Consider the following 17,798-nt stretch of genomic DNA (forward strand, 5'->3'; position numbering starts at 1 on the left):
TCTATATTAATTTTTCTTCAGTAAAATTGAAAAAATATATAAAAAAATATATAAATAAGATATCACCATAATCATAGTGTTCTATACAATGAAGATAACATTTTTTTTTATGGTATGGTGAACAACCCTATAAATAAAGCAAAATACAGATACCAGAATTTATTATTTTCTTTTCCTTCATAGAATCAAGAGTTAATAAAATCTCATCAATAAGCTAAAGACCAACTAAAATAAAGTATTTTAAAGTGCATGTAATCTTGCAGAAAATAAGCCCTTATATGTCCAAATTGCCAAAAAATAAAGAATTTATTTAATTTAGCCAAAATAATTAAAATTTCGAAATTGCAACCGATTAAAGGGTTAACAAACTTCATAAAAGTTCTTTTACATACATTGAGGGGTGTAGTTTCTATAATGGCGAAACTAATTTACTATTATTTAGGCACTGAAATTGACCTGAAACCTGAGCAGGTCCTTTAAAAAGTCTGATTCTGCGTTTTTTATGAAAATGTAAAAAATCGCACTTAAAGCCTTATAACGTCCTACAAAATCCAGAAAAGACGCATAAAAATCATGTCGACATGAAGAAGAAATGCAGTAATTGTTAATTATCAAGTAATTTTTCTGTTATGAATAATTTTCCAAATTTTCACTAAATATCAGTTTTTTTCATAAATAAACACAAAACATATCCCCAAATTTTTCAAGTAACATGAAGTAAAATGAGTCAGGCCCCTTCTCCACTGGCGTTTTTCACGCGCGAGTTCTGCGCGTGCATTTGACGCTCAGAACTCGCATTGCACTCTGTCCCATTGTATTCAATGGGTCTTTCTCCATTTGCGTGGTTTTCAACGCGCGTGCTTGCGTTCGTTTGCACGCGCGTCAAAATCGCAGCATGCTCTATTTTTGCGAGTCACGCGCAATTTTCACGCCCCATTCAAGTCTATGGAGATGCATCAAGAACGCATTGCACTCGCAATCATTGCAAGTGCAATGCGAGTGCAATGCGTTTTAAACGTAAGGGTTGCTAGGTGACCAGAATAACAGTATTTCCCCTGCTCGCGAACGATCATTTAATTAAAAAAACACAATGAAGAACAGTGAAGAATAGAATAAAACCAGTGAACACAGTGAAAACAGTGACCACAGGATCATTTAAGATAAAAACACAGTGCAGAACACAGTGCAGAATAGATTACAGATGTTCGGCACATCTGCTTACTTGTCTGGAGATACGCGCGGAGCGGTGCGAACAAAATAGCATGTGAAGAACAATATATATGTGTGTAAAGAACACATTGCAGATGTTTCCATACATCTGCAATGTCTTCTTCACACATATATATTGTTCTTCACATGCTATTTTGTTCGCACCGCTCCGCGCGTATCTCCCGACAAGTAAGCAGATGTGCCGAACATCTGTAATCTATTCTGCACTGTGTTCTGCACTGTGTTTTTATCTTAAATGATCCTGTGGTCACTGTTTTCACTGTGTTCACTGGTTTTATTCTATTCTTCACTGTTCTTCACATCTGCTAACTTGTCGGGAGATAATATACGCGCGCGGAACAGTGAAGAATAGATCGCAGATGTTTGCAACTTATCAGAAGACATTATTTTTCAATTAAATAAAACATTTTATTCCCGAACCTTGGTCCCTTTGAAAAAGTCCCATTAACTTAAAAAAACGCGCGTGAAAAACGCACCGAAAACGCAAAAAAACGCGAACAAAAATGAAACAAAAACGCAGCAAAAACGTCAGTTTTTCACGCATTGCACCCTGACGTGAAACGCAACGCTAGTGTGCAAGAGGCCTCAGGAGAAGACAATATCAAAATCACCTGGATATGTAAAAGTGTTTTAAAGTTACAACCACTTATAGTAACACATGTCAGATTTGAACAAATTGGCCGTGTCAGGAAGGTGAAAGTAAGGCCCCTTCCACACTAGCGTTGCATTTCACGTCAGGGTGCAATGCGTGAAAAACTGACATTTTTGGCTGCGTTTTTGTTCCATTTTTCCTTGGAGTAATTAGCGTTTTTGCGTTTTTCACGCGCATGTTGTTAGCGTTTTTTTTTGCGTTTTCGGCGTGTTTTTCACGCGCGAGTCAATGGGAGACTCGAGCATTTTTCAAAGGGACCATGGTTTGGGATTAAAATGTGTTATTTAATTGAAAAATAATGTCTTCTGATAAGTTGCAAACATCTGCGATCTATTCTTCACTGTTCCCCGTGTATATTATCTCCCGACAAGTTAGCAGATGTGAAGAACAGTGAAGAATAGAATAAAAACAGTGAACACAGTGAACACAGGATCATTTAAGAGAAAAACACAGTGCAGAACACAGTGCAGAATAGATTACAGATGTTCGGCACATCTGCTTACTTGTCGGGAGATACGCGCGGAACGGTGCGCCCAAAATAGCATGTGAAGAACAATATATATGTGTGTAAAGAACACATTGCAGATGTTTCCATACATCTGCAATGTCTTCTTCACACATATATATTGTTCTTCACATGCTATTTTGTTCGCACCGCTCCGCGCGTATCTCCCGACAAGTAAGCAGATGTGCCGAACATCTGTAATCTATTCTGCACTGTGTTCTGCACTGTGTTTTTATCTTAAATGATCCTGTGGTCACTGTTTTCACTGTGTTCACTGGTTTTATTCTATTCTTCACTGTTCTTCACATCTGCTAACTTGTCGGGAGATAATATACGCGCGCGGAACAGTGAAGAATAGATCGCAGATGTTTGCAACTTATCAGAAGACATTATTTTTCAATTAAATAAAACATTTTATTCCCGAACCTTGGTCCCTTTGAAAAAGTCCCATTAACTTAAAAAAACGCGCGTGAAAAACGCACCGAAAACGCAAAAAAACGCGAACAAAAATGAAACAAAAACGCAGCAAAAACGTCAGTTTTTCACGCATTGCACCCTGACGTGAAACGCAACGCTAGTGTGCAAGAGGCCTCAGGAGAAGACAATATCAAAATCACCTGGATATGTAAAAGTGTTTTAAAGTTACAACCACTTATAGTAACACATGTCAGATTTGAACAAATTGGCCGTGTCAGGAAGGTGAAAGTAAGGCCCCTTCCACACTAGCGTTGCATTTCACGTCAGGGTGCAATGCGTGAAAAACTGACATTTTTGGCTGCGTTTTTGTTCCATTTTTCCTTGGAGTAATTAGCGTTTTTGCGTTTTTCACGCGCATGTTGTTAGCGTTTTTTTTTGCGTTTTCGGCGTGTTCTTCACGCGCGAGTCAATGGGAGACTCGAGCATTTTTCAAAGGGACCATGGTTTGGGATTAAAATGTGTTATTTAATTGAAAAATAATGTCTTCTGATAAGTTGCAAACATCTGCGATCTATTCTTCACTGTTCCCCGTGTATATTATCTCCCGACAAGTTAGCAGATGTGAAGAACAGTGAAGAATAGAATAAAAACAGTGAACACAGTGAACACAGTGAACACAGGATCATTTAAGAGAAAAACACAGTGCAGAACACAGTGCAGAATAGATTACAGATGTTCGGCACATCTGCTTACTTGTCGGGAGATACGCGCGGAACGGTGCGCCCAAAATAGCATGTGAAGAACAATATATATGTGTGAAGAACACATTGCAGATGTTTAAATACATCTGCAATGTGTTCTTCACACATATATATTGGAAAATTATCATAAATGAACATTCAGAATCCTTCCTCCAAATTTCACCAAATTTGCAGCTAAGAATAAAATATTTCCAAAATATGAGGGTTGTACCCACATTTGTCAGAGACATTTGTACATTTTTGGGCCATCTATGAAATATTATAGGTTTATTCTATTAGAATTCTAGATCATGGGTTCCGGAACTTAATTTGCATATATCATATTATGATGTCATAATGACACTTCTCCTTCACCTAATTTGCATATCCATTATGACATCATCAGACATTTCCTATAAATTGAGAGCGCAGGCAGGGATCTGCATCAGTTCTGTTGTCTTCTCCGTAGGATACAGACCTGTCCTCTGCGACCTGAGCGTCTATTGACACAGGAAGCGATTTTACAAGAGATTTTCTAACTTCTCTGGTTCTTTGTGAATCATGATGTGGACTCTGCTGCTGATAACATCTGTCTTCATTGGCCGTTCCCTCTGCTGTATACCATGTGATCGCAGAGGGAAAGATCTAATGGATGATTATCATACCATCCTGAACAGCCAGGTGGACAATAATGCAGAGGCCTTCGCCACCATGAAGAGCGTTAGTAAAGGTTACGAGCGCGAAGTCCTGGACTACCTGGAAAATGAGGTCCAGCAGCTGGGTGAGTCTTTATTACTATTATTTACCATAACACAATTTCTATATATAGACAGATTATAATAATTGTATCTGTGTTTATATTCCAGATGAATACACCATATCGGAAATAGTATCCGAATATAAACTAGCTGTGGAAGTCATTGAAAAGATTAATGTAAAAGGTAAATACAACTTCAACATTTTGCTTCTAATAAAGGAAATTGCCGGGAACCTTCTGGGGGGCTCAGATTTCTACATGAGGGATTGTATTATCTGACAGTATTCCTTCTCTTTCTATATTCTAGATGCCAACCTTCTTTATACCATTGGACGTGTGTTCAACAAACTGAAAGAAAAGGTCAAAAATATTGTCCAGGATGGAAAACCAAGTAAGTGACATCTTTCTTCATGTTAGGAGAGAAGCGGCCTTGGATTTATATGTGACGGGTAGAAGCAGGTAGTGATAATGGGGAGGTCACCTCTATTACATGTCTACATGCACCTCCACCATTGTCCTGACTACTTCCAGGCATCATGGTTACAACCTCCTAAAGTGATGGATCTCATCTTTAGACCAGGGACCACCTTCTTTGAAATTCCCAAGTTTGATATAAAGGTTTAGCATTATCAATATAGTGGAGATAAATGTGTCATATAACTCTAATAATATTGTACAAGACTGATGATAATATGTATCAGAATGAATAACAAATGGAGCTACTTCACATGTCACTCCTTTACATTTATTGTGCTCCAAGTGTCTTTAAGATTGCCAGATTTAGTTTTTTCATTTCTTTTACTTATTATAGCATAGTAATTGGGAATCGCTTTTTTGCACTTTTTTGCACTTCTATTAGTGCAGGGTTATATATTTATTTTCAATATTGTCCACTAATCAGTCTTTCTGCTTCTATCTCTTTTATCAGGGAGGTGCCCAAATAAACAGGGTAAGTTCTTAAAGATCATTATTTCTTTATAACATGTACAAAACTTACATGTAAGGCTCCATGAACCCGAATATGTCCTATTTACAGGCATCAAACAAGGGGCCTTGGTATTTTGTTTGTGGCCCATCTGACATGTCAATAGAAAAAGATTGCCGGGGCCATAGACCAGGGCAGGAATAGGACCTGCTCTTTCTTTTGCAGCCCCGAGCAGTCGGGTCATACCTAGTAATATAAGGTAATACAAACTAGTAGTTTCTTTATAACCACCAATAGTATCAATACTTCTATATTTCCCTTGCTTTATACACAAGAAAGCCAGAATCAGATTGGCCGCCATGGATGGGTCTCTGTAGCAGAAGCTGCTATGGACTATACAGGCCCGGACCCTATAGGGGCAGCTCAGATAGCATTCGCTGAAATCTCCTACACATCGGCCGGCCACAGATTCTAACGTACACTAATAATAAGTAACATAGAGCTTAGACATTCACCATTTATGCGTCTCTTCTTTATTTCCCATTGTCCAGGTCCAAAGAGCTGTGGTAAGTACATTTTATAGGATATTTTATCTTATTATATCTATAATTTCCTATAACATTATTAGGATATAACACAAATGTTTTTCCTCAGGTTTAATGGTGCAAGAATTTATCAACTGCAAGACCTGCGCCAAGGAGAATGTTATTTGTGCTGGAGGCCCTCCACAAAATCAAGGTAGAGTATAAGATTTCTAGCAGTGTCCATAGGATATCGTATTGTATCATCCCCAGTATTATTATTCTGTGTCTCTGACTATATTCTCCTGACTGGATGAAATTATTTACTGATGTGTCCTCTTTTCACAGAATACTTTGACCGGTGTAGCTGCCTGTGCAATAAACAGAGATGTTTCGGTAAAGTACCACTTCTATTATTATATATAGAAATACAGATATAATATATACACAAATTTAAAAGTTTTGCAAATATAACAGAAATAATATTGCTGTATGTAGAGGCCTGACTGACCCTACTATTTGCCATGGGGGTCTGTCTGTCCTATCCATCACATGATGCATCTGGCACTAGTATTATGTTCTATCATATACTTTGCTCATATTTGATTCTATATTTTTAGACCTAATCACCGGAAAGCAATGCACTGCCTGTAAGGACCACAGGGAACATCTGTCAGAGACTCTGAAATGTGGAGGTGAGGAGATGGATCCAGTTATCATCTAGAAAATGCATAATACATCCAAAACTATGACTAACATTAAAGATATTTTCTGTCATTTTTGTTTTTATCTAGAGCAAAATATCAAAGTTATCGAATATGAGGATGTGTCCCTGGACTGTGCCCTTGACTGGCATGGCCGGCTGGAAGACTCCTCCTACAGAAACACCTTCACTAAGGTAAATACAAGACAAAAGGGGAGTCAGGATTGTTATCATTTAGACTCAGTTCACACCTGCTTCTGGGCTTTCTGTAACACTCTCTGTTTTAGGGTTAGTGTAAAGGCAACTAAAAGTGGGAGGTCTTCTATTCCCCATAGATCTTTATTAATAAGTGAAAGGGGAAACACAAGTGTGAACTCAGCGTTAGTTCTAAAACCTCTCCTATTTTACTCTCATAAAGCCCACGGATAAGATATTTCTTGCCCCTAGAGATAATGACTATGGTAGATTTAATGCTGAATTAGAAGGCTCTAATAATCCTTTATATGTTTTCTCCAGCGTCCGTACTTTAAAGCTAAAGTCACGGAAGAGGCCTATCTACACCTTAAAGCCGTACATCCGGACGACGCCGGCACGTACACTTGTACCACCACAGTGAAGTTTGATTTGCCGGTCAGCAGCATCGTCTATCACGTGACAGGTAAGGATGTCTTGTACTTTAAGTATTGGTAATACTAAAAGGGTTGGACAAGGATTTAAAGTTGGGCCTTTTTAACAGGACCCCCACCAATCACAGGGACAGGGGGTCCTGTTCTCTTGTCGGAATGGAGCAGCAGGCTGTGATGTACAGAGGCAGTTCTGTCACCTGCTTATTGTAGAAGTCCATGGTGGGAACCATGAGTGATATGATTCAGATATATCATATTGTTATTTGATATTTGAGATATATTATAATGCTGTTATTTCTGTCTTGATGATATGAAGTAATAATTATTCTTCTCTTTCTTCAGTTGAAAGCCCATCACTAGGGGAGGAAATCAAATTCACACCTCGCCCCACACTTCCTGATAGGCTTGACCTGGACGGTCCAGAACCTCCGAGCACAATGGCCATAGTAGCAATAACTATGGGTGTCGGTGCTGCCATCGTGATGGTTGCTGGTATAGGGTAAGTAATGCTAATAAAGCTGTTTTCATCCCATATTATGCATCAAGCAGTTCAGGAGCGATGTATACAGATTCTGTTCTCATGGGATCCAAATGAAATTTCACTTCCTAGTAGCTGTCCAGTCGCTATTCATATACTGATATATCTATTGGGATAACTGAGCCATTAGTAGGGTAAAGTCCATATGATATCAGGTCTTCATTGTCCCTTATGGATAGAATATCTCCACAGATATCAATGCCTTGTGCCTACCAGATATTGTACTGTAAGCGACTACCATATCATACCTCACAGGGTTGGGAATTAATGGATCAGCACACGTTCAGTTCAGTCAGTCCACGTTCAGTCTATTGTTGTAGAGCTTAGATCTCACATGTAAAAGGAAGCTAATCAGATAACTTGAACTCCTTTCTTTCAGCATCGCCATCTGGTTCGTCTTAAGGAAAATAAAAAAATCCAAAGAGCCTAAGGAAGAAGAGCCGGTGTAAAGGCGCAAGCCACAACTGTCAGGAGGAACACACCAACATATATATATATATAAAACATGTGACAGGTAAGCATATCTCTCACTAACTAATTAGTAATACTAAAAGAGCTGGACCATGATTTTAAGTTTGCCCTTTTTAACAGGACCCCAACCAATCAAGGGGACAGGGGGTCCTGTTTTCTCGTCTGAATGGAGCAGTAGTCTGCGCATTTACAGAGGCAGTTCTATCGCTGGCTTATTCCAGAAGTCCATGGTGAGAGTCCATGGTGCACAGTCTATTGTTATATTTATTTACTGTGCTCTAATGTGCACCTTGGAAGATCACCAGGTAACAGACATTTACTGTATAATATTGGGAAAGGGGGGGGGGTCTTACATAGGGAATTATTGGGAATATTTTCTTTGTATGACTTTTGAAGGCATTCCCTTCCCCTTTGTCAGCCATGATCAACATGTAATGCCCCATCTTTCTTAGGGAGAGGTTCTGTAGTAGCTTTAGTGTGTATTATATAGATCTGCTCCACAGTCGCTGCAGAGCTTCTTTATTTTACCCTATTTGTGAATTGTGTATTTCTTCTTTCTGCAGTGACCTGAAGCCACACAACTTCCTCCTAGATGACTTTGGACACATATAAATCGCTGACTACAGCTCTGCAGCCATCAATGTGTCTAGGGAGGACACAACAACAGGCTTGGTAGACAAGGCTGGTTATGGTGCCCCAGAGGTAAGGAACATAGAATCCCTATGGAGCCTGTTGTCTAAAGACCGATCCTCATGTAATTGTGTGTGATACCCTTACCAGAATAATCTCTTATCTCATGACTGATGTTCTTCCAGGTGCTTGACGGGAAGCAGTACAACCATCAGGTGGATTCATTTTCCTTTGGCGTCATCCTGTTCATGATGTGCGACCATTCTACAGCAAAGGCTCAGTGGTGGAATATCACCTGTCACTGATGAAGGACGTCCCTGTTTTCAATCCTGGGATGTGCCCTGACACCATGAGCTTCATAGAAGGGGTGAGTAGTAGGAGAAGATGGAGAAGGATAGTAGTGGGATTATGAGAACTGCTCATAGACATTGGATTATAACCTATTGCATTAGTCATATATTATATATCTTATTATCTCTCTTATTTTCCAGCTCCTGAGCAAATCTTCAAGTGAACGACTGCCAATAACATCTTCCACCTGATCCCACCCGTTCTTCATCTCTATTGACTGGGGTTATGTGGAGTCCGGCAAGGCCAAGCCACCATTCCCATGGTTCTCTGTAAGTATAATACACAGAAATATCATAGTGATATTATTACAGTTATAGACATACAGCCCTTACTCCCCCCCCATAGTATATACATTATATATGTGCAGAGATGATACTTAGACGTGTATATTTCTCTCCTTACAGGACTACAGGCACCAGTAACATCCAGGGCCGTTTATTCTGTACCGATTTATGACTTTCTCACCGATTTCCACCACATACCATCCATAATAGATTTGAGCACCTATTATCCAGGGATGTTATCCGATCGCCATATTTGGGGTCAGGAAGGAATTTTTTTCCCTAATATGAGGACAAAACAACTTATAGTCCTCATGGGTTTTTCACCTTCCTCTGGATAAACATAGCAAGTCATTACAAGGTTGACACTGAAGAACTTCTCTCAACCACACTTGCTATGTAACACCTAGAAAGCTCATCTACAACACGGTGACAAATAAAAATCTAAATCTGTATCTACATTTTAAACATACAATGATGTTATTATGTCTTTATTAATTCAATATACAGAACTTATTATGAACTAATATTATGATTAGTTGCAACCAGATATTTTACCTTGGAGGGATCTTGCTAGGGGCTCAGGATTGGGGAATTATAATCTCCATTTATATAGCACAAGATGAGTGGAGAGACCACTACCAAATCCCAGAAGGTCCGCACATCCCAAAATAATTGCCATAGGAAGCACAAAGTAGATGTGTATACAAGACCAAGTTATCATGCAATATCTATTAACAATAAAGTAAACAAAAAAAGCACATATAAGATAAAAACACTTAAAAATGCACAAATACTAATTGTGTGTGCTGTGTCAAGGCATACAAGTCTATGCCCCAAATCCCTCTTAAAATACCTCATAGAAACCAGAAGACAATACATGCACAGTACAGCCTCAATGGAAACTGCCATACAATACCCCAGTGCAAATCAATGCAAAGTATAGGCAGTGAAAATAACAGTGAAAGACGCAGACCCCGCCTTGGTGATTTCCTCAACGGTAAGTGAGCAACTAGGGGCGTGTGCCCTATATATATATGAAAATATAACCCTCATACACAAATACCTTAGATGGATGGAATAAAACCATATGGCGCATTGGCGGTGGTTACAAACGCAGAAGTAAAATTCTGTCTCCAGATCACTTCCGGTATAAACAGGGCGTTTCCATACACACATTGGGGCACATTTACTTACCCGGTCCAGAGGAGTTCCCGAAAGTGCATTGTCCAACGATTCAATAAGATTGTTCGCCTGATTTCCTGAATGTGTCGTTTCCACGCTCAGGTCCGCCGGAGTTCACCATCTTCCTCCCGATGTATGTAAGTGCATGTCTTGCGACACAATTTTAAAGTTAAATCCTACAGTTTGTCCGAATCAGTCGGATTGTCTGACAGCCCGCCCCCCCGATTTGAGGGGGATCATATAAAATAACCATGAGGGGTATCATAAACTTTGGAACAGGAGACTCTTTTAGTTTCTGAATTTTTAATCCCGCCACGTTAGTTCAATGAAAAGGGGCCCACTGAGGCTCTGTCGGCCAGGGACCTACTGAAACCTAGAGCCGACCCTGCTCGATGTTGTAGAAAATCTCTACTGTTATAGGAAATCCCTTTAGGTTCCCCAATAACTTAGCTAGGGAATTCTTGTTCTGACTATTGAAGGGAATTCCTCTGCTTCAATGTCAGCTACTGGGTATTCGCTAGAGGAACCCATCATCTGTCCCTTCAGCAAGGGATCCAGGGACCAAATTTTGTAATTGCCCAACTCCTTGCACAGGCACTGGAGGGAGGCGAGGCCACTTATCTCCTCCTGATTCCACGATCTGGTTTTACAGGAGAGCACTGCAGGTTCTCTTCTGTAGGTGCAGGGGCCTCTCCTCTGCTGCACTCTGACTCTCCTGCGCTTCTTAAAAGCAGAGCAAGGTTTGGCTACAACCACACTAATCCTCCTCCTCCCCGTTTCTTCAGAATTATATCCCCCCCCCCCATAGTAGAGCCTGCTGGGAGGAGGGAGAAGATGCTGTGTGTGGTTTTAACTGGCAGATATGTCAGAAATCATCTTTGTAGGTAGCAGTAGGAAGGTGTTGTCTTGCTATGTGTAGAGCATGTAGGTGTCACTTTGATTTGGAGCCAGCAACTATATAGGTTCACAACAGAGGAACTATTGTCCACATTGTAATAGAGAAGTATTGTTAGACTGAGAGGTAGGAACCTTTTACCCGTTTTACGAACCTTTAAGGCACTTTAGATAAATAACATAAAACCATAACCATATAAATTATTCAGATAATCTTATCGAAAATCAAAATGATGACAAGAGATTTCCTATTGGACAGAAAAATTCACAGCTATTTATTGCTGGTAACTTATCAATCATACAGTATTAAACACATTAAAACCACAGCTGCCCGAAGTGGTTTACTCAGCCAGACTCCCAAGTCAGCACTTCGACTTCCGGGCAAGATTCTCCTCGATCAGAATTTCCGCCACTAGGAGCACGGAGTACTCATACACAGAGCTCTGACCCCCACCCACATCCTTCCTCCGGAAACAGAAGCAGACGAGGGCAGTATCTCCCCAATCCTAAAAGCCCCAAAAAACACAAGTCTAAATGCAAGTGAGAACAATAGGGCCTTGTGGTCGAGCGCAAACCATTGGTCAAGCACTAACCAGGGAACCCAGCAAGGAAAAAGACACGGGTCGACAGGACTCAGCAGATGTCCCTTCATGCTTCCAGCCCTTCAAGATTTGGCAAATTACAAAACTCTTAGTAGCTTCCAGCCATCCCCAGAGCTGAAAATGAAAAGCTCCGGCCTCCCCTCCCCACTGCTTACCTTACCATATTGGCGCCAAAACGACGCGGCTAGAGTTGACCAGACCAAGGACATCAACTGCGAATCAGGTCCCACAGGAACATTGGGCACCGCAGCTCCACCAGGGCCACCAAAGAATGATGGTCCTTGAACTCCTGCCAACAAAAACGGGAGAGAATCAGCCACAACATACATGTAACACGCAACATGCTGGACCCGAAAACAAATGTTTTGCTCCACGCACCTCAAGACCAATTGGCGGAGCAGGGAAAGCATCGGTTAGCCTGTTGATACTGCAACATCCCCCACCGGGGCCTAGCCTTTTCTTGGGGCCTGGAGGCAGCCAGGGCCCAGAATACTAGAGTGGCTGGCGGTTGCTAGGCACGCTAGTGTCACGGTGCTTGGTATGGGGACCAGAGGGCTGTCCTACAGCCTGGCAGGTCTCTAGCAGGTGGTGTATGCAAGAAATGATATGGAGGGAGAGGCTGTTGTACTGATTCTCCCTGGGGCAGCCCTTAGAGTCTGTAGTATGTGCCCCTGGTAGATGGATGGGGCGCCATTGGTGTTACAGCAGGGACCAGCCGGAGGCCATGTTATGCAAAAACAACTTACAGTTCTTTATTTGAACCAACAGCAACAGCAGGCAATGTGCCCAACAATTCCTTACAGAGGTAGGATACAGAGAGTGCTCTTGGAGAGGGAACCACAGGAGTCTGTTCACCAGCCTGGATGCAGCGGCAGGCTGGGATGGAGCTGTGTTCAATGTAGGAAGCTTCAGCTTTTATCCTGGAATGGTTCAGTTTGAGCCCTGAAGGTGGTGTGACACTCTATAGAGCTGCTGAGGCCTAGGAGGCCTGTGGTCAGAGCATGTGATGCTTCTCTGTCAGAAGCTGTATCCTAAGAACGGTCTGCTCTCATCTGCCTCCTGGAACTTTCCTGATCAGGGGTTTTGTTACACCTCCTTGTCAGGTGGTGGCTCACTCTCCAATCACACTCCAGTTAACATTGTCATGTATCAGAACATGTTATTGGATGATCACATTAAATACATTTTAACCCTTACCTATCCAGACAGTATCTACCGCTGCACAATTACCTCTATATGTACTAGGCGCATTGGCAGGGACGTTGCAATACTATAAACAGCTGCCAAATTACCTGTGTAGAAACATATTTGCCGAAGGGGGCCTCATAACTCCACTGAAACTGCTATAGGAAATAACTCCAAAAGAATCAAATTCCTGCACAATCCCTCTTTGCGCAGCTACTAGGCCAATCTGCCGCACACCACACTGACCCCAGAATAGCTCCAAAACCAGAGGATCCTGCCGCATCAGTAAACAGCGACAATTTAGAACTGTAAACCTCAGGAAGAGGCCAACAAGTATGACCATTGTAAGAACTCAGAAAATGCTGGAAAATTTGGATAAAACGTCCAGCACTATCCACTGACCAGTTGGGAATGGAGATAAAATGTTTCTTTATCGAAATTTAAGTCCATCCATGGTAGCAGCAACACGTATCAATGCAGTTAGCAATACTCCTTTAAATGGGAAATAAGAAAATAGATACAATATTGTGTGCACCTTTACATTGTATGCATCATTCAAAATCACAAATTATTAGCAGAGTAACAAAAAAAGGCATTTTGCACAGGTTGATATGGTCCACATTTTAGACTCTACAGATGTCATATTGATAATGATTACATTGATGATATTGCTAAGACAACTTTATGTAATAACTAGCTGTAGCTCCTGGCATTGCACGGGATAGTAAATAACTGCTCTTTGCTGTAACAAAATAGAATGGGTTAACAAAAATTTTTTAAATGTATCTATAAACTGTCTCAGACTGTCTCTGTCACTGACACCGTCTGTCTCTGGCAGTCTATTTCAGTGACTGTCTCTGATATTCTCTTTCAGTGACTATGTCTCGGACACTCCCATACAGTGACTGTGTGTCTCGAGCACTCTCATTTGAGTGACTGTCTGTCTCGCGCACTATCATTCTAGTATCTGTTTGTCTCGGGCACAGTCATTCCACTGACTGCCTGTCTCGGGCACAGTCATTCCACTGACTGCCTGTCTCGGGCACAGTCATTCCAGTGACTGCCTGTCTCGGGCACAGTCATTTTAGTGAATGCCTGTCTCGGGCACAGTCATTCTAGTGACTGCCTGTCTCGGGCAATCTCAATCCAGTGGCTGTCTGTCTTGGACACTCTCATTCCAGTGACTGTCTGTCTCGGGCACTCTCATTCCAATTCCAGTGACTGTCTGTCTCGGGCACTCTCATTCCACTGACTGTCTGTCTCGGCAATCTCATTCTAGTGAGATTCCATTAAGTAGCATGTCTTGGATAGTCCACAATTGTCCTTACAGTAGTAACCAGTTGTGACGTCCTTGCTTCTGTGACTGCTGTTGGACACTGTTGTATCACAGTAGCAATGCAACCACTTACAACGCATCAATCTAACACGTTTTAAGTCACAAAGGACTCTTAATTACAGATCCCTTGTTTTAGTGGGTTGGGGAAATGTCTGTCTCGGGCGCTGTCATTCCTGTGACTGTCTGTCTCGGGCGCTCTCATTCCAGTTACTGTCTATGTCTTGGACACTCTCATTCCAGTGACTGTCTGTCTCAGGCACTCTCGTTCCAGTGACTGTCTGTCTCAGGCCCTCTCATTCCAGTTACTGTCAGTCTCAGGTACTTTCATTCCCTTGACTGGGGGTCTCGAGCACTCTCATTCTAGTGACTGTTGGTCTCGGGCACTCTCATTCCAGTGACTGTCTGTGTCTCTGACACTCTCATTCCAGTGAATGTCTCTGACTGACACTTTGTCTATGGAGAGATTTATCAGAAGTGACTGAGAGCAGAACTGCTCTAGTTGCCCATGGCAACCAAACAGAGCTCAAGTTTCATTTTTGCACAGCTGTTTATAAAATTAAAGTTGAGCTCTGATTGGTTTCCATGGGAAACTGGAACAGTTTTACCTCAGACACTGTGGCATATTATCAGGACCTCTGCACAACGTCCATGCCCTGAAATAATCGCAAATGCTAGCCTATTGCTAGCACTTGCGACTATTTAGCCCTCTCCTCCACCGTCATGCCAGTGGGGTATGAAGGAAGGAGAGGGGGGGAGTGACCAGCCATGCGGAGGATGCGGGTGGCGACGGTTGCGGTTACTTCTACACCAGGCCATGTCTGGCGTAGAATAAATGCTGCACAGCCTCCCTCTCCGAAACATCAAGATACATCAAGCCTCTTGATGTATGCCCCCCATTGTCTATAGTAACAAATCAAATCTCAGAACTCATATTGGTGACATGTGGGAGAACAACAAACAATCACGGTTCAGCTTCCAACTGCCACAGCAGGAGCAGCAGCAGACAATGGCTTCTGTATATGGTGGGTAATAAGTGGAATTTGAAAATCGCAGGGTAAAAATTTCAGCTCAAAACATGGTAGAAGATGTTCCCTGAGTCAAAGGCAACAACTGTGCAAAATTTGGTGATTGTAAATGTGACGGTGCAGATTCCTTTAGCGGACATACCTACACACATATACACACACATACGCTCTGCTTTTTATATAAGATTTTGAGGATCAAAATTGTGCATGAGGTCCTTGATGGCCAATTGAAGTACATACAATGATTATGTTAGCAAAGAGTTTCATACTAGTAATCCTGATTTTTGCCCAGTCAAGCCCTGTTGGGGGATGTTGCACATGTCCTATGTTTTGCTATGCACGGCCATGATGCGGTGAGATGTGTGCTCACCACACGGTAACCGGGTGCCATGGACGTCAATGGGGACCGATATGCAGCCGCAAAGGGTGTGTTCCCATATCAGTTCCCATAACTTTCGTGTAAATGTATCCTTATACATATCAAAGATATAAAATTAGTGCTCTACTCCGTATAATATTTGTCAAACGGCGAGAGCCTCTCACCACCTCTTCATGGACTGGAAATAAAAGATATCCCCAACTCCTTGCATCGCCAATAATCCTCCTGTACACTTGTATATATTGTTCAAAAGGGTTCGTATTGGAGTAAATAAACTCCTCCTCAAACATCTCCATATACAAATTCACGAAACTGGGTGCGAATTTCGCACCCATTGCCGTTCCGGTTGTTTGGTTAAAAAAATTTCCCCCATACCAAAAGTAATTTCTTTTCAAGCAGTAAACAATAGCTTTAATGATAAATTCCTTATGTTCCAATGTTAATTCCTTACCCTTTTCAAAACAATAAACAATAGCTTTAATGATAAATTCCTTATGTTCCAATGTTAATTCCTTATCCTTTTCAAAACAATAAGCAATAGCTTTAATGATAAATTCCTTATGCGCCAAATGTTTCCCGTAGTCAAGCTCCTGTGGCGAGGGCTAGATTTTCAGAAGTCTGGAGGTTCTTTAAAGAAACACCGGATGACCGACGGACTGTGGTGTGCAACCTGTGCCAAACCAGGATCAGCAGGGGTTCCACCACTACTAGCTTAACTACCACCAGTATGCGCAGGCATATGAATGCTAAACACCCCACTCAATGGCACCAAGCCCGTTCACCTCCGGCCGGGCACACCACTGCTCCTTCCCCTGTGTCATCTGCTAGTCAGCCCCCTGCCCAGGACCCCAGCCCAAACACCTCCCGTGCGAAAACCCCATCTTCGCCTCCACGATCCTCCACAGCATCCACCAGCATTCAGCTCTCCATACCCCAGACGCTGGAGCGCAAAAGGAAGTATAGTGCAACCCACCCACACGCCCAAGCCCTCAACATCCACATCTCCAAACTGCTTAGCCTGGAGATGCTGCCCTATAGGCTGGTAGAGACCGAGGCCTTTCGAAACCTCATGGCGGCGGCCGCCCCTTGGTATTCGGTCCCCAGCCGCCACTACTTTTCCCGATGTGCCCTCCCAGCCCTGCACAAGCACGTGTCAGAGAACATCATCCGTGCCCTGACCAACGCCGTTTCTGAAAAGGTCCACCTGACCACGGACACGTTGACGAGTACTGCCGAGCAGGGCCACTATATATCGCTGACGGCACATTGGGTTAACTTGGTGGAGGCTGGGACCGAGTCTGACCCTGGGGCTGGTCATATACTGCCGACGCCGAGGATTGCGGGGCCTACCTCGGCCCAGGTCTCAAAGGCCTACTATGCCTCCTCCTCCGAATTACCATCCGTGGGCATGGCGCCATCAGTTGGTAGCTCTAGGCACAGCAGCAGTGCCATCGCTAAGCGACAGCAGACGGTGCTCAAACTGCTGAGCCTAGGCGATAAAAGGCACACCGCCCCAAGAGCTATTACAGGGCATCACGGCGCAGACTGATCTGTGGCTGGCACCGCTGAACCTGAAGCCAGGGATGGTTGTGTGTGACAACGGCCGTAATCTGGTGGCGGCTCTGCAACTCGGCAGACGGACACATGTGCCATGCCTGCCATGTTAAATCTCATAGTTCAGCATTTCCTCAAGACATACCCCAATCTTTTTGATTTGCTCACAAAGGTGCGCCGCATCTGTGCGCATTTCAGGAAGTCCAGCACAGATGCTGCCACTCTCAGGGCAGCGCAGCGCCGCCTACAACTGCCCGCTCACCGACTGTTGTGCGACGTGCCCACGAGGTG

General features: G+C 42.6%; 1 protein-coding gene and 1 long non-coding RNA gene across 2 annotated transcripts; both read left to right on the forward strand.

Annotated features, from left to right (window-relative positions):
• Positions 1-4,654: 4,654 nt before the first annotated feature.
• LOC140109489 (izumo sperm-egg fusion protein 1-like) lies at positions 4,655-8,973 on the forward strand. The gene is made up of 12 exons (XM_072132036.1): positions 4,655-4,692; positions 5,230-5,250; positions 5,778-5,792; positions 5,881-5,964; positions 6,096-6,143; positions 6,368-6,442; positions 6,542-6,645; positions 6,967-7,108; positions 7,419-7,575; positions 7,994-8,128; positions 8,649-8,787; positions 8,901-8,973. Exons 4-10 carry the CDS (start codon positions 5,886-5,888, stop codon positions 8,061-8,063), a joined length of 675 nt encoding a protein of 224 aa, XP_071988137.1. The 5' UTR covers positions 4,655-4,692; positions 5,230-5,250; positions 5,778-5,792; positions 5,881-5,885; the 3' UTR covers positions 8,064-8,128; positions 8,649-8,787; positions 8,901-8,973.
• A 7-nt stretch (positions 8,974-8,980) lies between these two features.
• LOC140109582 (uncharacterized) lies at positions 8,981-9,773 on the forward strand. Its single transcript, XR_011851388.1, has 3 exons — positions 8,981-9,082; positions 9,207-9,335; positions 9,471-9,773. It is a non-coding gene; the product is annotated as an uncharacterized lncRNA (long non-coding RNA).
• Positions 9,774-17,798: the final 8,025 nt, after the last annotated feature.

Source organism: Engystomops pustulosus, chromosome 1 (genome assembly GCF_040894005.1).
Source record: "Engystomops pustulosus chromosome 1, aEngPut4.maternal, whole genome shotgun sequence".
Classification (NCBI taxonomy): Eukaryota; Metazoa; Chordata; class Amphibia; order Anura; family Leptodactylidae; genus Engystomops; species Engystomops pustulosus.

Excerpts from the sequence above, each read along its gene's own strand:
- LOC140109489 (XM_072132036.1), top strand. The coding sequence starts at position 5,886 with ATGGTGCAAGAATTTATCAACTGCAAGACCTGCGCCAAGGAGAATGTT. Across the intron at positions 6,443-6,541 it reads AGAGACTCTGAAATGTGGAG|AGCAAAATATCAAAGTTATC; the intron begins GTGAGGAGATGG and ends GTTTTTATCTAG. Across the intron at positions 6,646-6,966 it reads ACAGAAACACCTTCACTAAG|CGTCCGTACTTTAAAGCTAA; the intron begins GTAAATACAAGA and ends TGTTTTCTCCAG.